Here is an 18697-nt window from a genome sequence, read left to right as displayed (position 1 = left end):
TAAGAAATGATTTCGAGAAAAGTCGCTGGAGGAGCCATTTAATACAAGTCTCAGGAGGAGGAGCTGTGTCTCCTCCATTCTCCCTATTACATCATCATAATATTGTTTTTCCTTTGTCTTCATTTATTTCTTTATTAGCATCATAGTGTGTATATATAAAGACTGAAACATATAAACAGAATAATTGGAAAAATATACCAAGGCCTCCAGAAACACAAAGGGAATAATACCTACATTAAAACAAAAAAGAACTAGACATACAAATAACAAAGGAGAATTTATCTTCTATGTGGGTGACACACAAGCTCAACAGACTGGAGAGAAATTGGTTAGAAAAAATTGAATTTGTGTCTTTGTTACACCTTAAAAGCAATGTGAGTCACAGCAGCAGGAGGCAATGTGGTCACATGAATGACACCCACTCACAAAATCTTTGGACATGAAAGTTCAAACATTTTGGGACGATACATGTTTAACTCTAAGAAAGGAAACAGGTTGCAAAATCCCTGTAGATCCCATGATGCTCTATCTTGGAGTAATTAAAGGGTATATAAAGGATATCTTTATGAGAGGATGGATTTCTTGCAAAGGTCCAAAGGAGACGCCTTTTCACAAAAGTGGAAGGAATGGATTGCATTCATGTGTCATGGTCCTGGGTCTTCTGCACAGTGTTTTGTGTTTTTCATTCAACTTCTGTTCTTGTTAGATATTACCGACTGGTTATATGTAATGGTTTTAATGTTCAATGCAAAACAACAAATGACAGCAGAAAGATGCAGAAAGGCTTAGTTTCATAACTGGACTTCATTTAGTGTTCTTCAACAGTAAGTAAGTTAGGTTTAGGCAAACATCGTACCGTGCTCAGCTGTCTCTGAATGATCAAAGGATATGACCTGAAACACTTCCATTAAAAACAGCAGGTCCATTTTATTTTACAGGGAGCCTATTTGCCATTTACTTGAGTTACTAAGACCTGCAGGTGCATCCTGGAAACGAAGAAACAGAAGCACAGAGAGGCGATGCTTCACTAACCGAGAGTGAAGATACATTTGCAAATCTACAACCAACATTTTAAACCAGTGACACTTACCTTCTCTCTTACTCTTATGAAGAAATATTAAATGATGCTCTCTAGTGGTCAAATATTAATTAGTCTGTATGTTAGAATATACTTGTGTTTTAACTATGGGAGCAAGAAAATTGAAAATTTTGTGCTTATGAGTGTTGTTTTCCTCGGTGTGCCCCTCTCTAAAATGTAACAGTTCATTTCAATCACCTTAAATTTATGTTGGTGCAAAACAGTGGCACAATCCCATTTATTCACAAGAAAACACATTTTTAAATCAATGCTTTTATTAAGTTAATGCAAAACATGAATTCCTGAAAATACTTGTTAAAAACCAGCAAATGAATACATGACTTAAACCTTTTGCATTATTTTGATTTCTAACACGTAAAGACTGTAATGAGCAAACAGCACAAGCAGTAAAGAAGCAGATTTTAAATGCACATTCTGGTCCTCGACTATTCAGTGGGACATTCTGACTTCTTGATGGTTTTCTCTGAAGTCTGTGAGCCCAAAGACACTTTACATGTGTAAACCTTATCCATGTTCCAGTCTGATGTCTGGATGGTCAGAGAGCTGCTGATTTGGTAAGTCTGGTCTGGTCTCTGAACAGCAGTGCTGGTAGAGATCCCACTGCTCACTGGACTCCCAGCAGCCAACCAGCTCACATCTGCAAAAGGCACAGACTGACTGGACAGACAGACCAGAGAAGCTGTGTCGGACTGGAGCTCAGCACTGGACGGAGGGAAGACTGTCAGGACAGGAGGAGGGAGGCTGGAGCCTGAAAATACATGAAAGATGTTCAGAAAACAAAAAAAGAGAAATGAAAGGAAAGAAGGAAATTGGAAATGAAGTCATAAAACAAGAAGAAATCAAGAAGACTCAATATGGAATTAATATAACATTTGTTATGAAGTTAGAAGAAAACAAAACTAATGTACAATACAAAAATATATGGATCCAACATATTGTTTGAATTTTTTTTGTATTTTTACCAAATAAAATATGATTAATTACTGTTTGACTTTCCATGTAAGATATATTTGATTTAATTCTACAGGTTTCTGCATAACATGTCAGCTAATGTGGGTAATTTTCTTTCATATCAAAGAAAAGTAATTTTGAACTTTAGTAACAGTGTTAACTACTATTCAAGAAAGAGAAAACGGGCCTATGTATGTTTTTGAAATTCCAACCTAAACATAAATTAAAAGCAATAAGAACAGAAAAACAACATATTTCACATCATTTTCATAGAACTGGTTTGACACCATTTCACATTTTTTTAAACATAAGTCATTCATGTCTCCTGTATATGAGACAACCTGAAACTATTTCAGATTGTACAAAATCATAATAAATTATGCAGAACAAGAAACATATTGAATTTAGTCATCAGCAGATTTTCGCAAAATCTCTGTTGTTTTATGATCAGTTAAAAAGTACTTACTTGTCACAATCAGCTTGGTGCCTTGTCCGAATACCACAGTGATTCAGTTTGTATACATGGCTGTACAAAAACCTCCTGACTGTCACTGATGAGGGGAGAGGAACTGAAACATCCTGTAGAGACCAACTTTCACTGTCAACATCTCATTCACTTCATCTGTTTGTATTTTATAACTGTGTCTCTCTCTTTGTAGTTTATTCCTTCATGTCACTTGTTTTGTGCAAGATTTAATAAAGTCGTCATTATTGGCCAGCATTAATCAGAGCTGTACTGTCTCTCAATAAGATTTTGGCCACAGTCTGCTTCTCTATGAACCAGCTTTCTTGGGAGAGTCTTCCCATGTCTAACAGGAACTCACTGAAGAGTCTCCTGTCTCTGCATGATTGATAATAGACTTGAAATCAGTGTTTGGTCAGGATTTAGATATTAATCTGTCTGAGGAGAATCCTGCAGAAAATGCAGTTGACCTGTAAGAATGATGAAATCTCAGAACTGAGAACTGGTTAATTGGGTCAACACTTTTGCTGAATCCCCACCTCTCAGAAAATAAAAACAGATTAAATAAATTTAATGTTTTTTGTCTTGTACAGGCTATAAAATGAAGTACACATGTTCTAACATGTAGGATCCACCATGTTAGAGCAGATAAAAGAGAGCAAATGGTCGCATAGTGTTTGACAACCATGTCTTACAAAGAAATCAAAAGTTGTCCTAACATTTCTTCATTTCCATTTTTACAAATGTGTTTCTGATTAATCCAAATTAAGCTTCTTTAAATTTTCTCAATCTAGAAGCTCTAATCAGAGTTTAGTGTAGCCTTAATTTTAATAGCTGCATCTTATTAACATTCTTATTAAGTATTAAGTGTTAAACAAAGTGTAACAGTGATCAAATTTGAGTAATCTAAATACTATTACATTTACTCTAGCTATTTTTAATAATGAAGGTTTAAAATAATTTTTTTAAAATTAGATAGCCGTTGTTTAATAACGGGTTATTTGAAGGTTATATGTTACCTAGAGTTTTCTTGATGGGACTGTCTTCAAGTAAAAGTTTCAAAGAAAGCAAAGACAATGCTGAGGAAATTTTTTCCCACAATGTAAATAACTGATATGGAATCATCAGCAGAGTCATCCCATGTCTGACATTAATGCACTGCTCCTGTTTCTGTCCGCTTGATATTTTAGTGATAATCAATAATTCATGAGGATGTAGAGTTGAATCTGTGTGAGCTCTCAGAATAGTGAAATCTTAAAGCATACAGAGGAAGCCCTCCAGGAACTTGTTTATAGCAGCTAACAGAATTCCTATCATCTCTCTCAATGTTGCAGTTGACAACAGCTTGTTGACCTGAAGAAACTGTGTGGACAGCAGGTGTCTGGGTCAACGCTATCACTGCATCAACATCTGCCAGTCACTTTCTTAATTCCTCATCCTCTTCTGTAGAGCTAGCTAGATTCTGTAGTACCTGAAGACACCTGCACTCCTTCCAGCCTACTTTGACTCTCGAGCATTAATGCTATAAATGAACCAAATGCAACAATTCTGTTTTGAAAAAGTTAGGATTAGAAAGTAGATATATTTGTGTTAAAAAGTACAGCTCTGGGGATAGAGGTTCGAAAGCCAAGTAAGCTGCCATAATGACTTTGACAAATGCTGCAGCTCGTCTTCTGACACTAACCAATAGACGTGAACACATTTCCCCGGTGCTTGCCTATCTTCACCGGCTCGCTGTTCACTTCAAACTTGATTTTAAAATTTTATTGTTGACTTACAAAGCCCTGAATTGACAGGCTCCGGGGTATTTGTCTGACCTCTTACAGCCTTGTGTGCCCTCTAGATCTTGTCGATCAAATGATCTTTTGCTTTTAAACATACCAAGGTCGAGGCTGGTTCACAGAGGTGATCAAGCATTTGGGGTTGTAACGCTTAAACTGTGATATTATCTACACAGTTTAGGCGTGTAGATTATATCTACACCCCTGGTTTTAGATGTGTCCATGATCCAATACGGCTGATTCAAATAGCTAAATGACCTCCTCAGCATGTCTTGAAGTTCTCCAGAGGGCTGGTAATGAACTAATCATTTGATTCAGGTGTGTTGACCCAGGGTGATATCTAAAACCTGCAGGACACTGGCCCTCGAGGCCTGGAGTTGCCTACCCTTGATCTACCCTTACACATCAGACAGGCTCCTGCTGTCAATCCTTTTAAATATCATCTTAAAACATTTTTGTATTTATTGGCTTTTAATACATTAAGAGAGATATTTGACATTTGTTTGGTATTAATAATAAAGTAATATTATAGGTTATTTGGTACTAATTGTTTTGTATTTTTATACAGCACTTTGGTCAACATTGCTGTTGTAATAAAATGTGCTATATGAATTTAAAAAAAAAAAAAGAAACTAATGTTTAGACCATCTAACATAATTCAACCATTTCTCTGTGTTGCAGCTGAGAACACCTTCTTTACCTAGAGTGGACAGCAGGTATCTGAATAAACACTAACACTGCATCAGCATCTGCCAGCAAACACATAAAGAACATGTGTGAAATGTCTTTCTCCAAAAAGATGGGCTATGAAACAGATGAGAAGAACATCTTACACTTTAGAGAAGTGATGAGAGAGCAGACAATCCCCAGCATGTTGTCAGTGTGTAAACATCCTTTACTATTCAGCTGAGGTGTGAAAAGAATTGTAGTGAGCAATTAAATTTGATCTGTTGATTGCTTGCAACAGATCAAATTTAATTTTGCTGCATTTTCACTTCATATGAAACATTGTGCAACTTTAACAGTATCTATTTAGGTTGATTAATGTGATTTACTGCAGCTAGAATGTTACAGTTATCAGCATTTTATCACATTGCTATTATTTAAAAACATGTACATCATTGTGTACATATATGTGACAACTTGTGTTGTTGGTGGTCGTCATATTCTTTGATATTTTATATACTTTCAGTGATGATTGCTTAAATGTATCAAAAAGAGTAATTCTGTGTTTATAAAAACACACTCTAGAGTTGGTGGGTTTTCATTGATGAACATTAAAATAAATAAAAAATAACAATAAACACACTATTTGAAGGTGGTGGGTTTACACTGAGTTTGTTGAATGGGTGTTTTGTCAGCATGTGAAAAAAAGAGCATCAAAAAGCAGAAGTAACAGTGAAGTGGTTTTTGTCACAGTGTAAATCAGTGTGATACGTACTCTCTCACAGAGCCGTCCCATGTCTGACAGTAATACACTGCAGAGTCTCCCTCCTCCACATTGCTGATGATCAAACGATAATCTGATGTTGACTGATGAGTGGATGTGAATTTTGGTGCGGAGAACCCAGAACCATAGGTTGGACCACTATTGCTATAATAAAAATAGAGCACATACTGAGGAACTCCTCCTGGAATCTGTTTATACCAACGAGCAGCATCTGTAACAGTCCCCAGGTTACAGTCCATGGTGGCTGTCTCTCCTTTCCTCGCTGATAAAACAGGAGGTTTCTGTGTCAGCACCGTCACAGCACTCACACCTGCAAACAACAAGAAGACATGAAGTCAAGACAAACACACTGACATATGAATCCAACAAATAACCACTAATCTGAAGCATAAATAAGATTCCATACTTGCTAGAACAGTGATGAGAGCACAGAGAGTCACCAGCATGTTGTCAGTGTGCGCTCAGAATGGACTTGTAACCTGGAAAGAAATTTCAACGCTTCTTAAGGATGAGGAGATGAGGTGTAAACCATTTAATATAACACGGAATCTCGAAGAGGCCGATAGGAGGAGGAGCTTTAGTTTGTGCTCCTCCTCCTGCATAGTTTGTGATACTTTTAGGTAAATTATCTTCAGCGGAGGGTAATTCTGTTTTTGTTTTTATAATTATTGGTGATAATGATGTCTCCCTCCTCTCCCTTAAAATTGTGGTCCTGATGTTTATTGTAATAAATTTCTTCCTTCTCCAGTCCTTCAGATGCAGTATTGGTGCTATAAAGTGCTGTCTTATGTACACTGGCCTCAGGATAAATGTGTCAATGGAAAAAACCTCCCCAAGCTCATCACATAGAAACTTAGAACACAGAAGTTATGATCCACTCCTCAGGCTGGAACATTGCAGGAAAACATGTATCACAGTTTTACAAGCACCACAAAAAGGACAGCTCTCCCCATGGTCCCCTTTGAGTTTAGCTGGGTGAAAAAAGATATTTATAGGTGAATAGTTTTCAGCTATAATACTAGGACTGACTGAGTTATGTTAGCTAAAACATTTTAGGTGTAGACAACTGTAATCATTTTTGTATTTCAACGTTTTGTGTCACACTGAATGACTGAAAATATTAAATCTTAAGATTTCACAAAAGCTGTAGTGTCACTCATTCAAGTTTTTTGTTTGTTTGTTTGTTTGTTTGTTTTGTCACAGTCCTCCCATTTAATCCCAATGCAACAATTGTTGCCAGTGGGATTAAATGTGTTAATAATGTCACTCAGTGTTTGAGAGTCAGAAAGCAGAAGTATCTGTGAGGAGGTTTTTGTCACAGTGTGAATCACTGTGATACCCCACTGCTAGCAGAGCTGTCCCATGTCTGACAGTAATAGACTGCAGAGTCTCCCTCCTCCACATTCTTGATAATCAAACGATAATCTGATCTTGACTGATGAGTGGATGTGAATTTTGGAGAGGAGAACCCAGAGCCATATCTTGGTGAACTCCAGCCATGATACATGCGCAGCACAAACTGAGGAGCTCCTCCTGAAATCTGTTTATGCCAGGCAGCAACTTTATTTGTAACAGTCCCCAGGTTACAGTCCATGGTGGCTGTCTCTCCTTTCCTCACTGATAAAACAGGTTTCTGTGTCACCACCGTCACACCACTCACACCTGCAAACAACAAGAAGACATGGAGTCAAGAGAAACACACTGACATTTAAATCTAACATGAGATCCATTCTTCTTCGTATATTGTAGACTCTTTACATGTTAGAGCAGTGATGAGAGCACAGAGAGTCACCAGCATGTTGTCAGTGTGGGCTAAGAACTGAGTGGAGAGATGATGGTGGAAGAGCTATTTAATACAACTAACAGGAGGAGGAGCATTGGAGTTTTTTTCTTTTCCCCGTTTTATTGATATTATTATTATTGTTGTTATTATTATTATTAATATTATTATTATTAAGTTTAGAATGCTGTGAAAATTATTTTCACGGCAGGTTATTCTCTGGCACCTCAACATTTGTAGTGACTTTGCACAACAGTGGGATCGTCTAATTAAATAACTAAATATCTGTAAATAAGATGGGCCTGTTCACAAATGTGATGTATGAAAACAGTTGGGGGTTTTTTAAACAGAAACAGTTTGCAGCTTGGAATTCCCACACTTTGAAAAGACATTAAGATTTAAAAGTTAAAATAAACTGTAAAAATAAAACTGATAAATATGTCAAAATTTTTTCACAGCATTTAAATTACATCATGTCAGCTGAAGGAGATGCTATCTTTTTGTAAGTGACATTGTTACCAACAATCAGTTTAATCAAAATTTAAAAATTACTAAATAAAAAGTAATAAATAAATTAAAACAATTGTGATTGGTTTTATTTATATTTGGTTATTTTAAATTAGATTGCAAATTTCCTCAACAAGTGATATTAAGTTTAAATTTCAGCTTCAGCGCTCTGTATGCCTGCTCTCTGTACATGAACATTTTGGGGACAGATTTCATTTGGTGCCATGCTACAACAGCCAGAAGCTCTGCAAGTTTGATTCGGTGGGGGGCACTGGATGCCCTTCCTGATCCCACCCCAAAGGGATTAATGTGATGTCTTAAGCGGTTAATGGAAATTCACTTGTTACAGCAGCACAAGGTTCAGAAAACAACAGAAAAATGAATATAGACTTTATTACTTTATTTAGACTTTCTTCACAATACATAAAGTTATGTTTGTCCAAAAATAAAACAGTTTGTGAATGACCAAATGACTGCAACTGAAATTTTTTTCAGTAAGCAGCAATTCACATCGTAGGATCAGTTTAGTTGACAGAAAGCTGAAAACATGAAGTTATGAATGAAAAACTAAGACCTGTAGTTGCATGCTGGGCAGGAAGAGAGGGAGGAGTTTAAAGGTGATGCTTCACTAAATGTGAAGATATTATTGAAGCTTACAACCAACATTTTAAACCAGTGAGACTTGGCCTCTCCTACATAATAATGAAATCTAGTGTTCATAGCATGTATTTGAGAATATACTTATGTTTCAACTATGGGAAAAATACATTTTAAAAATGATGTTCTTATGAGCGGATTCTTTTGTAATGAGCAAACAGCAAAAGAAGTAAAGAAGCAGATTTTAAATGCACATTCTTGTCCTCAACTATTCAGTGGGACATTCTGACTTCTTGATGGTTTTCTCTGAAGTCTGTGAGCCCAAAGACACTTTACATGTATAAACCTTATCCATGTTCCAGTCTGATGTCTGGATGGTCAGAGAGCTGCTGATTTGGTAAGTCTGGTCTGGTCTCTGAACAGCAGTGCTGGTAGAGATCCCACTGCTCACTGGACTCCCACCAGCCAACCAGCTCACATCTGCAAAAGACACAGACTGACTGGACAGACAGACCACAGAAGCTGTGTTGGACTGGAGCTCAGCACTGGACGGAGGGAAGACTGTCAGGACAGGAGGAGAGAGGCTGGAGCCTGAAAATACATGAAGGATGTTCAGAATCTCCTACCTCTGCCCACTTGCCCACAGATCGCATGAAGCGAGGTGTGGACCCATGCACAGACAACACAGGGAAACAGGAAACTTGGAAACAGAAGATGAGCCATTTATTTTGGGCTGAACACCAGAATATAAAATAAAGAGAAACCAGAATGCAAAAATAGCCTAAACTTGGAAAACTACTGAGACACAGTCAGAGAGTCGGATGAGGGACAAGGGACGACTGACACAATATATACACAAAAGTCTGATAAAGAAAATAGAAGCACAGCAGGAACAAATTAAACATAACATCACAGGGGAAGCAAGGGGCCATCAAAATAAAACAGGACGTGGCACGAGTGTGATTAACCCCGTCTTTTCCCCCTGGATTCCCCGGAGCCCCTACCCCTGCACATTTGTACATAGCACTTGGTGTTTGTAAAGATAAAATAAGATTAAAATATTGTGTTGTTATATTTCTTGAAAGTATCTGGATTTAGATCAGCAAAAGAAAATCTACTGTTAACTTTATCATTTTATATTTAATTGTACTCTCATTTTCTCTCACGTTCGCTTGGTGGTTTCTGAGCACTAGTAATAACCATTTAGAAAATAGGATTAGGTCATTCTGAACAACATTCAAGTGATGTTAACAGAAATGCATCTAGAAGAGAAGAGATATGAAAGCTCCTGAAGACACTGGGTATAGAGAAAATCACAGGGAAGAGTTTCAACAAAAAAAGCTTACATTCACAGGTCAGATATTTCAAATATTGATTATTAGATTAGAAAAAGCCTCATGAATGTGTTTCTGATTAATACACACTAAATTTAGAAGACGATTATCTCACTATGATCTATAGTCACTATAACATTGTTTTTGATTAACTGCATATTAATGAGACACTCTTTTGTCACAGCTGCTCTTCCAAATTTCCTTTTCAAGCATGTTTCAAGGTTGTTCTACTGGACTGAGATCTGGTTACTGCAGTCATTCGAGTTCAGTGTTTTTCAGTCTTCTGTTGTTTAATGTTGGTGAAACAGTGCAAATTATAGCCCCAGTTTCCTGTTCCTAGCTGACAGGTGTAGTCTTCTGTTCCTGTAGCCCATCAGCTTCAAGGTCAGATGTGTTGTGCTTTCAAAGATACTCTTCAGCATAGCTTGCTTGTATTGAGTGGTTATTTGAGTTTCTTTTACATTTCTATCAGCTCAAACTAATATGGTCAGTCTTCTCTGACCTCAGCAAAGAACTGCTGTTCACTGGATGTTTTCTCAATTCAGTCCATTCCCCATAAACCCTAGAGGTGGTTGAGCAGGAAAGTCCCAGTACATATATATATATATATATATATATATCTAAAATACTCACACCAGCTCATCAGACATGAATAATCATGCCACGTTCAATCATCATTCTTCCTTATTTTGATCCTCGGTTTGAACTCCAGCAGGCTGTCTTGATAATGCCTGCATGACTAAATGCTTTGAGATGCTGCTGATGTGAAATGCCGGTTATTTGGATTAGAGTGACAAGCAGTGGAACAGGCTTAGCTAATAAAGTGGTTGCTGAATGTATGCACTTTACTCGACTATAAAGTAGTTGGTGCTATATTCTCAGATTGTATATAGTTTGAATTAAGCAATAAAAAAGGAGCAATCCAGTATTTAATAACACACTCTTTGAAGGTTGTGGGTTTCACTGAGTTGTCCTGATTAATCTGTAATCTGAATGTGAAAGAGTCTAAAAACCCTTTGTTAAACAAATTGGCGAAGAGGATTTTTGTAATCTCATTTTTGTTTTACTCTTGCTTGAAATCTGATTCAGAATTAGTATGTTGGGAATGTTTTTGATCAAACACATGCATGTGTATATGCATATGTATATATGTGTATATTCTTGTGCTTTGTTTTTAAGTAAAAGTGGAAATTTAAAAAAAAAAGATTAAAAATAACAGAGCATGTTTAAAATGAATTATGTGCCTTTGGTTCACTAAGTTGGTGTCCAAAAACAGAAGTAAAAGTGAGGAAGTTTTTATCACAGTGTAAATCACTATGATACCTCCTCTTTAGCAGAGCTGTCCCATGTGTGACAGTAATAGTCTGCAGAGTCTCTCTCCTCTACATTGCTGCACCAGCCAGCAAGTACTATGAGGGTCATGTTTTTTTTACTTTTCAAGTGCTTTCAACACCATCAGGCCGATCCTCCTGGGATATAAGCTGACAGCGATGCATGTGGATGCTTTTCTGGTGTCCTGGATTGTTGATTACCTGACAGAAAGACCACAATATGTGCGTCTCCCACAGTGTGTGTCTGACAAGGTAATCAGCAACACAGGGGCACCACAAGGGACTGTCCTCTCCCCCTTCCTCTTCACCCTCTACACCACAGACTTCAGCCACTGCACAGAGACCTGCCATCTTCAGAAGTTTTCTGATAACTCTGCAGTGGTTGGATGCATCAGCAGAGACGATGAGTCAGGGTACCGGGCTGTGGTCGACTCATTTGTCAAGTGGTGTGAACAGAATCATCTGCAGCTCAACGTGGCAAAGACCAAGGAATTGGTTGTGGACTTGAGGAAGACCAGGAAACACTTGACCCCTGTTTCAATCCAGCTGATAAACTGGACTGGGCTAAAAACACCACAGCACTTTACAGGAAGGGCCAGAGTCGACTCTATTTTCTGAGGCAGCTGAGGTCCTTCAACATCTGTCGGACAATGCTCAGGATTTTCTACAAGTCTGTTGTGGCCAGTGCTATCCTCTACACTGTTGCATGCTGGGGCAGCAGGTGGATGGTTGCTGATGATAACAGACTCAATAAACTGATCTGAAGGCCAGTAGTGTTGTGGGGATGAAGCTGGACTCTCGTAGGGTGGTGATGGAGAGACGAATGTTGTCCAAGATCACGACAATATTGGATAATTCCTCCCATCCACTCCATGACATGCTGGCTAGCCACAGGAGCACGTTCAGTGAGAGACTGAGATTACCAAAAAGCACCACTGAACGACACAGGAAATCACTCCTGCCTGTGGCCATCTCCCTGTACAACTCATCCACCTACCACACTGTATACTGCAATAGCTACACCCTTTTTGGACATGCTCTTCTTTCTTATTCAGATATTTATTAGTAAGTGACTTATATATATATGTATATATTGTATATATTGTGCTATTTCTTATTTCTTGTATTATCTGTTTTTGTTACTGTTTGTACTGGAGCACTGTAACCAACATAATTTCCCCCTAGGGATCAATAAAGTATTCTGATTCTGATTCAGAATCCAGAGCCATAGTCTGGAGAACTCCAGTCATGACGAAAACTCAGCACATACTGAGGAACTCCTCCTGGAATCTGTTTATACCAACGACCAGCATTACCAGTAACAGTCCCCAGGTTGCAGTCCATGGTGGCTGTCTCTCCTTTCCTCACTGATAGAAGAGGTTTCTGTGTCAGCACCGTCACACTACTCACACCTGCAAACAACAAGAACACATGGAGTCAAGATAATACAGATGAATATAACATGGGGTCTAAGCTATACTGTAACTCAGACTCTTTACATGTTAGAGAAGTGATGAGAGCACAAAGAGTCACCAGCATGTTGTTGATTTGAGCAAAGAATTGAGAAGTGAAAGATTTGGAAGAGCTATTTAACACAACTAATGGGAGGAGGAGCTGTTGGTATTTGTTTGTATTTCATTGGTTACCTTCCTTTGTTCTTAATCATCCATCATATTTGATTGTTTATATATACTTTTTTCACTACTACGACTACTATTATTATTATTTTAAACAAAAAGTGAGTAGTTTTCTGCTACCATTCAAGGGAGCTAGGACTGACCAAATTATATTACCTAAAACATTATAGGTGTAAACTGTCACATTCATTTCGGTATGTCTGTGTTTTATTCCACACTGGGTGTTTGGGAATGTAATATGTTCAGATTCCACAAAAGCTATGGTGTCACTTAGTTTGTTTGTTTTTCTTTTTATGTCCTCCCTAATGTCTCTCCATGTTTCACAGTAGCACATTGCTGAGTGTCTTGCTTTTAACTGTTAATTAACTTCTGCTTGTCACCACTGAAAAGCTGTGTGCATACTAAAGAGCTCCATCAGAGATTCTTCTCTAATTTTTTAATTTTGCAGCTAGCAAAAAAAAAAAAAAAAAACCCTATTTGAAGGTGGTGGGATTACACTGAGTTTGTTGGGTGTGTCTTTTATAAAAAGACCATCAAAAAGCAGAAGTGTCTGTGTGGAGGTTTTTGTCACAGTGTAAATCACTGTGATACATGCTCATTAACAGAGCCGTCCCATGTCTTACAGTAATAGACTGCAGAGTCTCCCTCCTCCACATTGCTGATGATCAAACGATAATCTGTTGTTGACTGATGAGTGGATGTGAATTTTGGAGAGGAGAACCCAGAGCCATAGGTTGGAGAACTCCAGCTATGATAAAAATACAGCACAAACTGAGGAACTCCTCCTGGAATCTGTTTGTACCAACGAGCAGGACTGTTAGTAACAGTCCCCAGGTTACAGTCCATCGTGGCTGTCTCTCCTTTTCTCACTGATAGAACAGGAGGTTTCTGTGTCACCACTGTAACACCACTCACACCTGCAAACAACATGAAGACACAGAGTCAAGAGAAACACACGGACATTAGTATATATGTGCGGTATATAAGTCAAAGTCTTTACATGTTAGAGCAGTGATGAGAGCACAGAGAGTTGCCAGCATGATGTCGATGTGAACTAAGAACTGAAGAAAAGGTGCTGGAGGAGCCATTTAATACAACTAACAGGAGGAGGAGCTGTGTCTCCTCCTTTCACCCTGTTACATCATCACAATATTTATTTCCTTTTTTCTTCATTTATTTTTTATTAACAACATGATGTATATATTTCAATTGAAACATTCAAAAAGAAAAATGGGAAAAGTATACCAAGGCCTCCAGAAGCACAAAGGGAATAATACTGATATTAAAACAAAATGGGAAAAAGAACTAGATATACAAATATCAAAGGAGGATTGATCTGCTATGTGGGTGACACACAAGGTGAACCTTTCTTGCAAAGGTCTAAAGTAGACGTCTTTTCACAAAAGTGGAAGAAATGGATTGCCTTCATGTGTCATGGTCCTGGGTCTTCTGCCCAGTGTTTTGTTTTCATTCAATTATGTCCTTGTTAGATATCTATAGATACTATCTTATATTAATGTGTCATTATTCAGATCAGATCAGAATCTTTATTGTCATTGTCACAGGTACAACAAAATTTAAAATGGTCCCCGATCAGTGCATCATCCCTAACAATATCAAAATATAAATAAAACAATAAAATTCAATAAACAAAATAAATAGAATACTTAAAGTGCTAATAACAAGTATCAGCAAACATTCACATACATTCCCACATACATGCTTCAGTCAGTGCATAGATTAATACAAGAGTGGCGTGATGAACATTTTTTTTTGTAGCATTCAGATGTCTTATTGCAGTTGGATAAAAGCTGTGTTTGAGTCTATAAGTCCTTACACTGATTGCTCTGTACCGTCTGCCTGAGGGCAACAGTTCAAACAGGGAGTGGCCAGGATGTGAGGTATCTTTTATGATGTTTTGGGCTTTTTTAAGACAGCTGGTGTTGTGTAGATCTTTCAGTGTGGGGAGAGGGCAGCCAGTGATCTTTTGGGCGGTGTTTAAGATCCCTTGGAGTGCTTTTCTCTGAGCCACTGTGCAGCTATTAAAGTTAATGATGCCATGACAGTGGGAACATCTAAATAACTAACAGAATAAATAGCAGTTTATAGATAACTAAAAAATTAAAAATACTGTTTGTAAAAAAGCTACATCTGGAATGAGACAGATGTACCTACTGGTTATATATAATGGTTTAAATGTTTAAAGCAAAACAGCAAATGACAGCAGAAAGATGCAGAAAGGTTTAGTTTCATAACTGAACTCTACTTAGTGCTGCTTTACAGTAAGTAAGTTATGTTTAGGCTAAAATCTAAGAGTATTCAGCTAACTGTCTCTGAATAAAACAATGATATGAATTGAAACATTGCCAGTAAACAGCAGTTCCATTTTATTTTACAGAGAGCTGATACTTCATTTACTTAAAGTTATAAATGAGTTACTAAGACCTGCAGGTGCATCCTGAAAGAAACAGAAGAGCTGACAGGTTATGCTTCACTAACTGAGTGTGAAGATTCATTTGCAAATCTATAACCAACATTTTAAACCAGTGACACTTGCCCTCTCTGTTACTCAGGAAAAATTATTAAATGATGCTCTCTAGTGTTCAAATATTACATAGCGTGTATTCCAGAATATATTTATGTTTTAACTATGGGAAGAAGACATTTAAAAAATAGTGTGCTTCTGAGTGTTTATTTAACACTTCATTCCAGTCATCTTACTGAAAAGTGACACAATTTCTTATTTACTGAAAAGAAAACACATTTTTTAAATCAATGCTTTTATTAATTTAATGCAAGACATGAATTCCTGAAAATACTTGTCAAAAACCAGCAAATGAATACATGACTTAAACCTTTTGCTTTATTCAGATTTCTAACATGTAAAGACTGTAATGAGCAAACAGCACAAGCAGTAAAGAAGCAGATTTTAAATGCACACTCTGGTCCTTGACTATTCAGTGGGACATTCTGACTTCTTGATGGTTTTCTCTGAAGTCTCTGAGGCCAAAGACACTTTACATGTATAAACCTTATCCATGTTCCAGTCTGATGTCTGGATGGTCAGAGAGCTGCTGATTTGGAAAGTCTGGTCTGGTCTCTGAACAGCAGTGCTGGTAGAGATCCCACTGCTCACTGGACTCCCACCAGCCAACCAGCTCACATCTGCAAAAGGCACAGACTGACTGGACAGACAGACCACAGAAGCTGTGTTGGACTGGAGCTCAGCACTGGATGGAGGGAAGACTGTCAGGGCAGGAGGAGGGAGGCTGGAGTCTGAAAATACATAAAAGATGTTCAGAGAAAAAGAAAAATCAAAAGGAGACAATGATAAAAGAAGTAATAAAAACAGAAAGCAAGACATCAATAATAGTCATTATGAAATAAACATAATAATTGTTATAAAATTTGAAAAGAATGTTAATGTTTAAAATAATTTAAATCTGCAAAACAATATAGAAATAATAACCCAGCATATCATTTGAATTTCCTTTTGAAAATATGACTAGTTACTGTTTATCTTTTCATGTAAAACATCTTCAATTTAATTCTAGAACATATTTTCTGCATAACATGTCGGCTACTGTGAGTAATTTTCTTTCATTTAAAAAAAAACTATTAGGCCAGGTTCTAATCACTTAAAAGTAATTTTGAACATTAGTAACACTGTTAACTACTATTGAAGAAAGAGAAAACATGCCTGTGTATGTTTTTCAAATGAACCTAAATATAAATGAAAACATTATGGGAATAATAAGAGTGAACAACAACATATTTCACATCATTTTCAGTGAACAACATTTATATAAAAATATAAAAATTTATTTGACCCCTTTACACATTTTGTTTTACATAACGAATCCATGTCTCCTGTATATGAGACAACCTGAAACTATTTCATGTTGTACAAAATCATAAGAAATGATGCTGAACAAGAAACATATTGAACTAAGTAGTCATCAGCAGATTTGTGCAAAATCTCTCTTGTTTTATGATCATTTAAAAAGCACTTACTTGTTAAAATCAGCTTGGTGCCTTGTCCGAATACCACAGTGATTCAGTTTGTATACATGGCTGTACAAAAACCTCCTGACTGTCACTGATGAGGGGAGAGGAACTGAAACATCCTGCAGACACCAACTTTCACTGTCAACATCTCATTTCCCTCATCAGTCTGTTTATATTTCAAAACAGTGCTGCAAATAAGTGGAAATTTTATTAAATGTTGTTCAGTATCCTTAAAACCTTTAGCATAACTCAGGTCCTGGCCACAGTCTGAATCACTCTTCCATGTGAGGAGGAGTGTTAGTGAGACAAGGGAGGTTACTAGAGCTCACAACTGGGTAAATACATTTCCCCCAGACTAGTAACTGTTCTTCCTGTTTACCTAGCTGAGGCAGCTTTTACTCCTCATTTTATGGCAGGCAGACCCCCACTGTCAATAAATTCCTCAAACTATACACTTACCCATCAAGGTTTATAGCTACACCCACTGATTTGGGATGTCAGGGGTCAGCAACATAATCTCATTCTGGAGAGCTTTAAGGTCACATGAAATGCTTTGAGAATAAAATTCCACTATTGTCCTTTAAATAGGGGTTGACAAAGTTATCCTAACAAAACACACGCTTACGAATCATTTCCTGTTCCTCTGATCTCCAGCCGCCGCCTATTATCTGAGCAAACCTAAGCCCGCCGCATCTTGCGTGGCCTTGCTGTAGCTTCAGCTGCATCTGCCTCTGGTTGTGACGGTCACCTTGTTCTTCAGTTCACCTATGGAGTAGGAAAACTTCTCCTGTCTGCTTCTGAGAGGATCCGAGGTCCGTTTTTGAAGAATCTTGTATAAAAATATCAACAAGCATCAAAAAACACAACTTAGACATCCACATTACTCACACTCTCATAACGCATACATATAGGGCCTGGGGGTGGGCATGTTATACGGCGTCCAGAGAACGGTCTGTGTATTCAACCTCACCTCTGGCACCAGTGCCACCTCGGAGGGGCTGGGAGGAGGTGTTGGCTGCCCGATTGGGGTCTGGGATGCGGGACCTCCCTGCTGCTGCGGAGGCAGGTCCCGCAGGAGTAACATCTCCTGGGTCTGGGTGCAGTTTTCCCCTCTGGGGGTGAGGGTACCTGGACCTGGGGTATAGAGTATTTTTGGGGAGTATGATTGTGTGTACATAATGTGTATTTGTGTCTGTTATTAGGTTGGGTGAGTGCTGAGTATTTGTATATGTGTGCATGAGGGTGGGAATGCACATTTGTGGCTGTTTGTCTGTGTCTATATGTCAGGTCGGGTGTTAGACTCCACCTCTCTGGGAACATCCTCACCAAACTCCCTGCTGGTGGCTGATGCCCTCAGGAGTTGGTGCTTTGGTGGTTCTTGGTGTCTGGGGCTGGGCGCTCAAATGCACAAAAAGACCCCAAAAAAGAAATCTTTCTACCTTCTGCAAAGTTCATCGCCCCAGAAAAGACAAGTCAAAACAAGTAAAAAAAAAATAAAAATGTAACAGCCTCCCGATTATGACCGATATATCATTTACGTCACTGATACATCCGTAACTGAAATTAACTCAGAACAATTTGTTTATTTTTTTAAATGGTCATTCAGAATCAGAAGATTATTTACGGTGATGTTTTTGGTGGGAGTGAAACAACAATCTACTGATAAAACCAATAAAAATAAGATATGATAATAAGAAATAACCACTGTTGGAAGCCTTATTTACTCTTATCGCCTTAATCATGTGCAGTAATTAAAGTT

At 37.8% G+C, this 18697-nt stretch overlaps 2 protein-coding genes across 5 annotated transcripts in view; both read right to left on the bottom strand.

The window, feature by feature from the left end:
* Positions 1-1335: 1335 nt before the first annotated feature.
* Positions 1336-18697, bottom strand: part of LOC113020659 (immunoglobulin lambda-1 light chain-like) — a 49673-nt gene continuing 32311 nt past the window's right edge. Inside the window, exons 1-4 of one of the 4 annotated variants that reach the window (XM_080300846.1) lie at positions 7503-7557; positions 7085-7406; positions 2517-2551; positions 1336-1847 (exon numbers count right to left, since the gene is read on the bottom strand). In XM_080300846.1, the coding sequence (XP_080156972.1) occupies positions 1525-1847; positions 2517-2551; positions 7085-7406; positions 7503-7542 (720 nt within the window). In that variant the 5' untranslated portion in view covers positions 7543-7557 and the 3' untranslated portion in view covers positions 1336-1524. Of the gene's footprint in view, positions 1848-2516; positions 2552-5731; positions 6055-6150; positions 6247-7084; positions 7407-7502; positions 7558-18697 lie in introns of those variants that run through there. The other 3 variants (XM_080300848.1, XM_080300847.1, XM_080300845.1) reach the window with 3 other exon arrangements.
* Positions 8832-14126, bottom strand: LOC113020655 (immunoglobulin lambda-1 light chain-like). Its single transcript, XM_080300650.1, has 5 exons — positions 13931-14126; positions 13522-13847; positions 13087-13147; positions 12610-12705; positions 8832-9219 (listed from the first exon to the last, which is right to left on the bottom strand). The coding sequence occupies exons 1-5, from the start codon at positions 14016-14018 to the stop codon at positions 8897-8899; spliced, it is 894 nt and encodes a 297-aa protein (XP_080156776.1). The 5' UTR covers positions 14019-14126; the 3' UTR covers positions 8832-8896.

Source organism: Astatotilapia calliptera, chromosome 4 (genome assembly GCF_964374335.1).
Source record: "Astatotilapia calliptera chromosome 4, fAstCal68.1, whole genome shotgun sequence".
Classification (NCBI taxonomy): Eukaryota; Metazoa; Chordata; class Actinopteri; order Cichliformes; family Cichlidae; genus Astatotilapia; species Astatotilapia calliptera.
The sequence above is the reverse complement of the archived record's forward strand: the minus strand, read 5'-3'. Positions and strand labels throughout refer to the sequence as shown.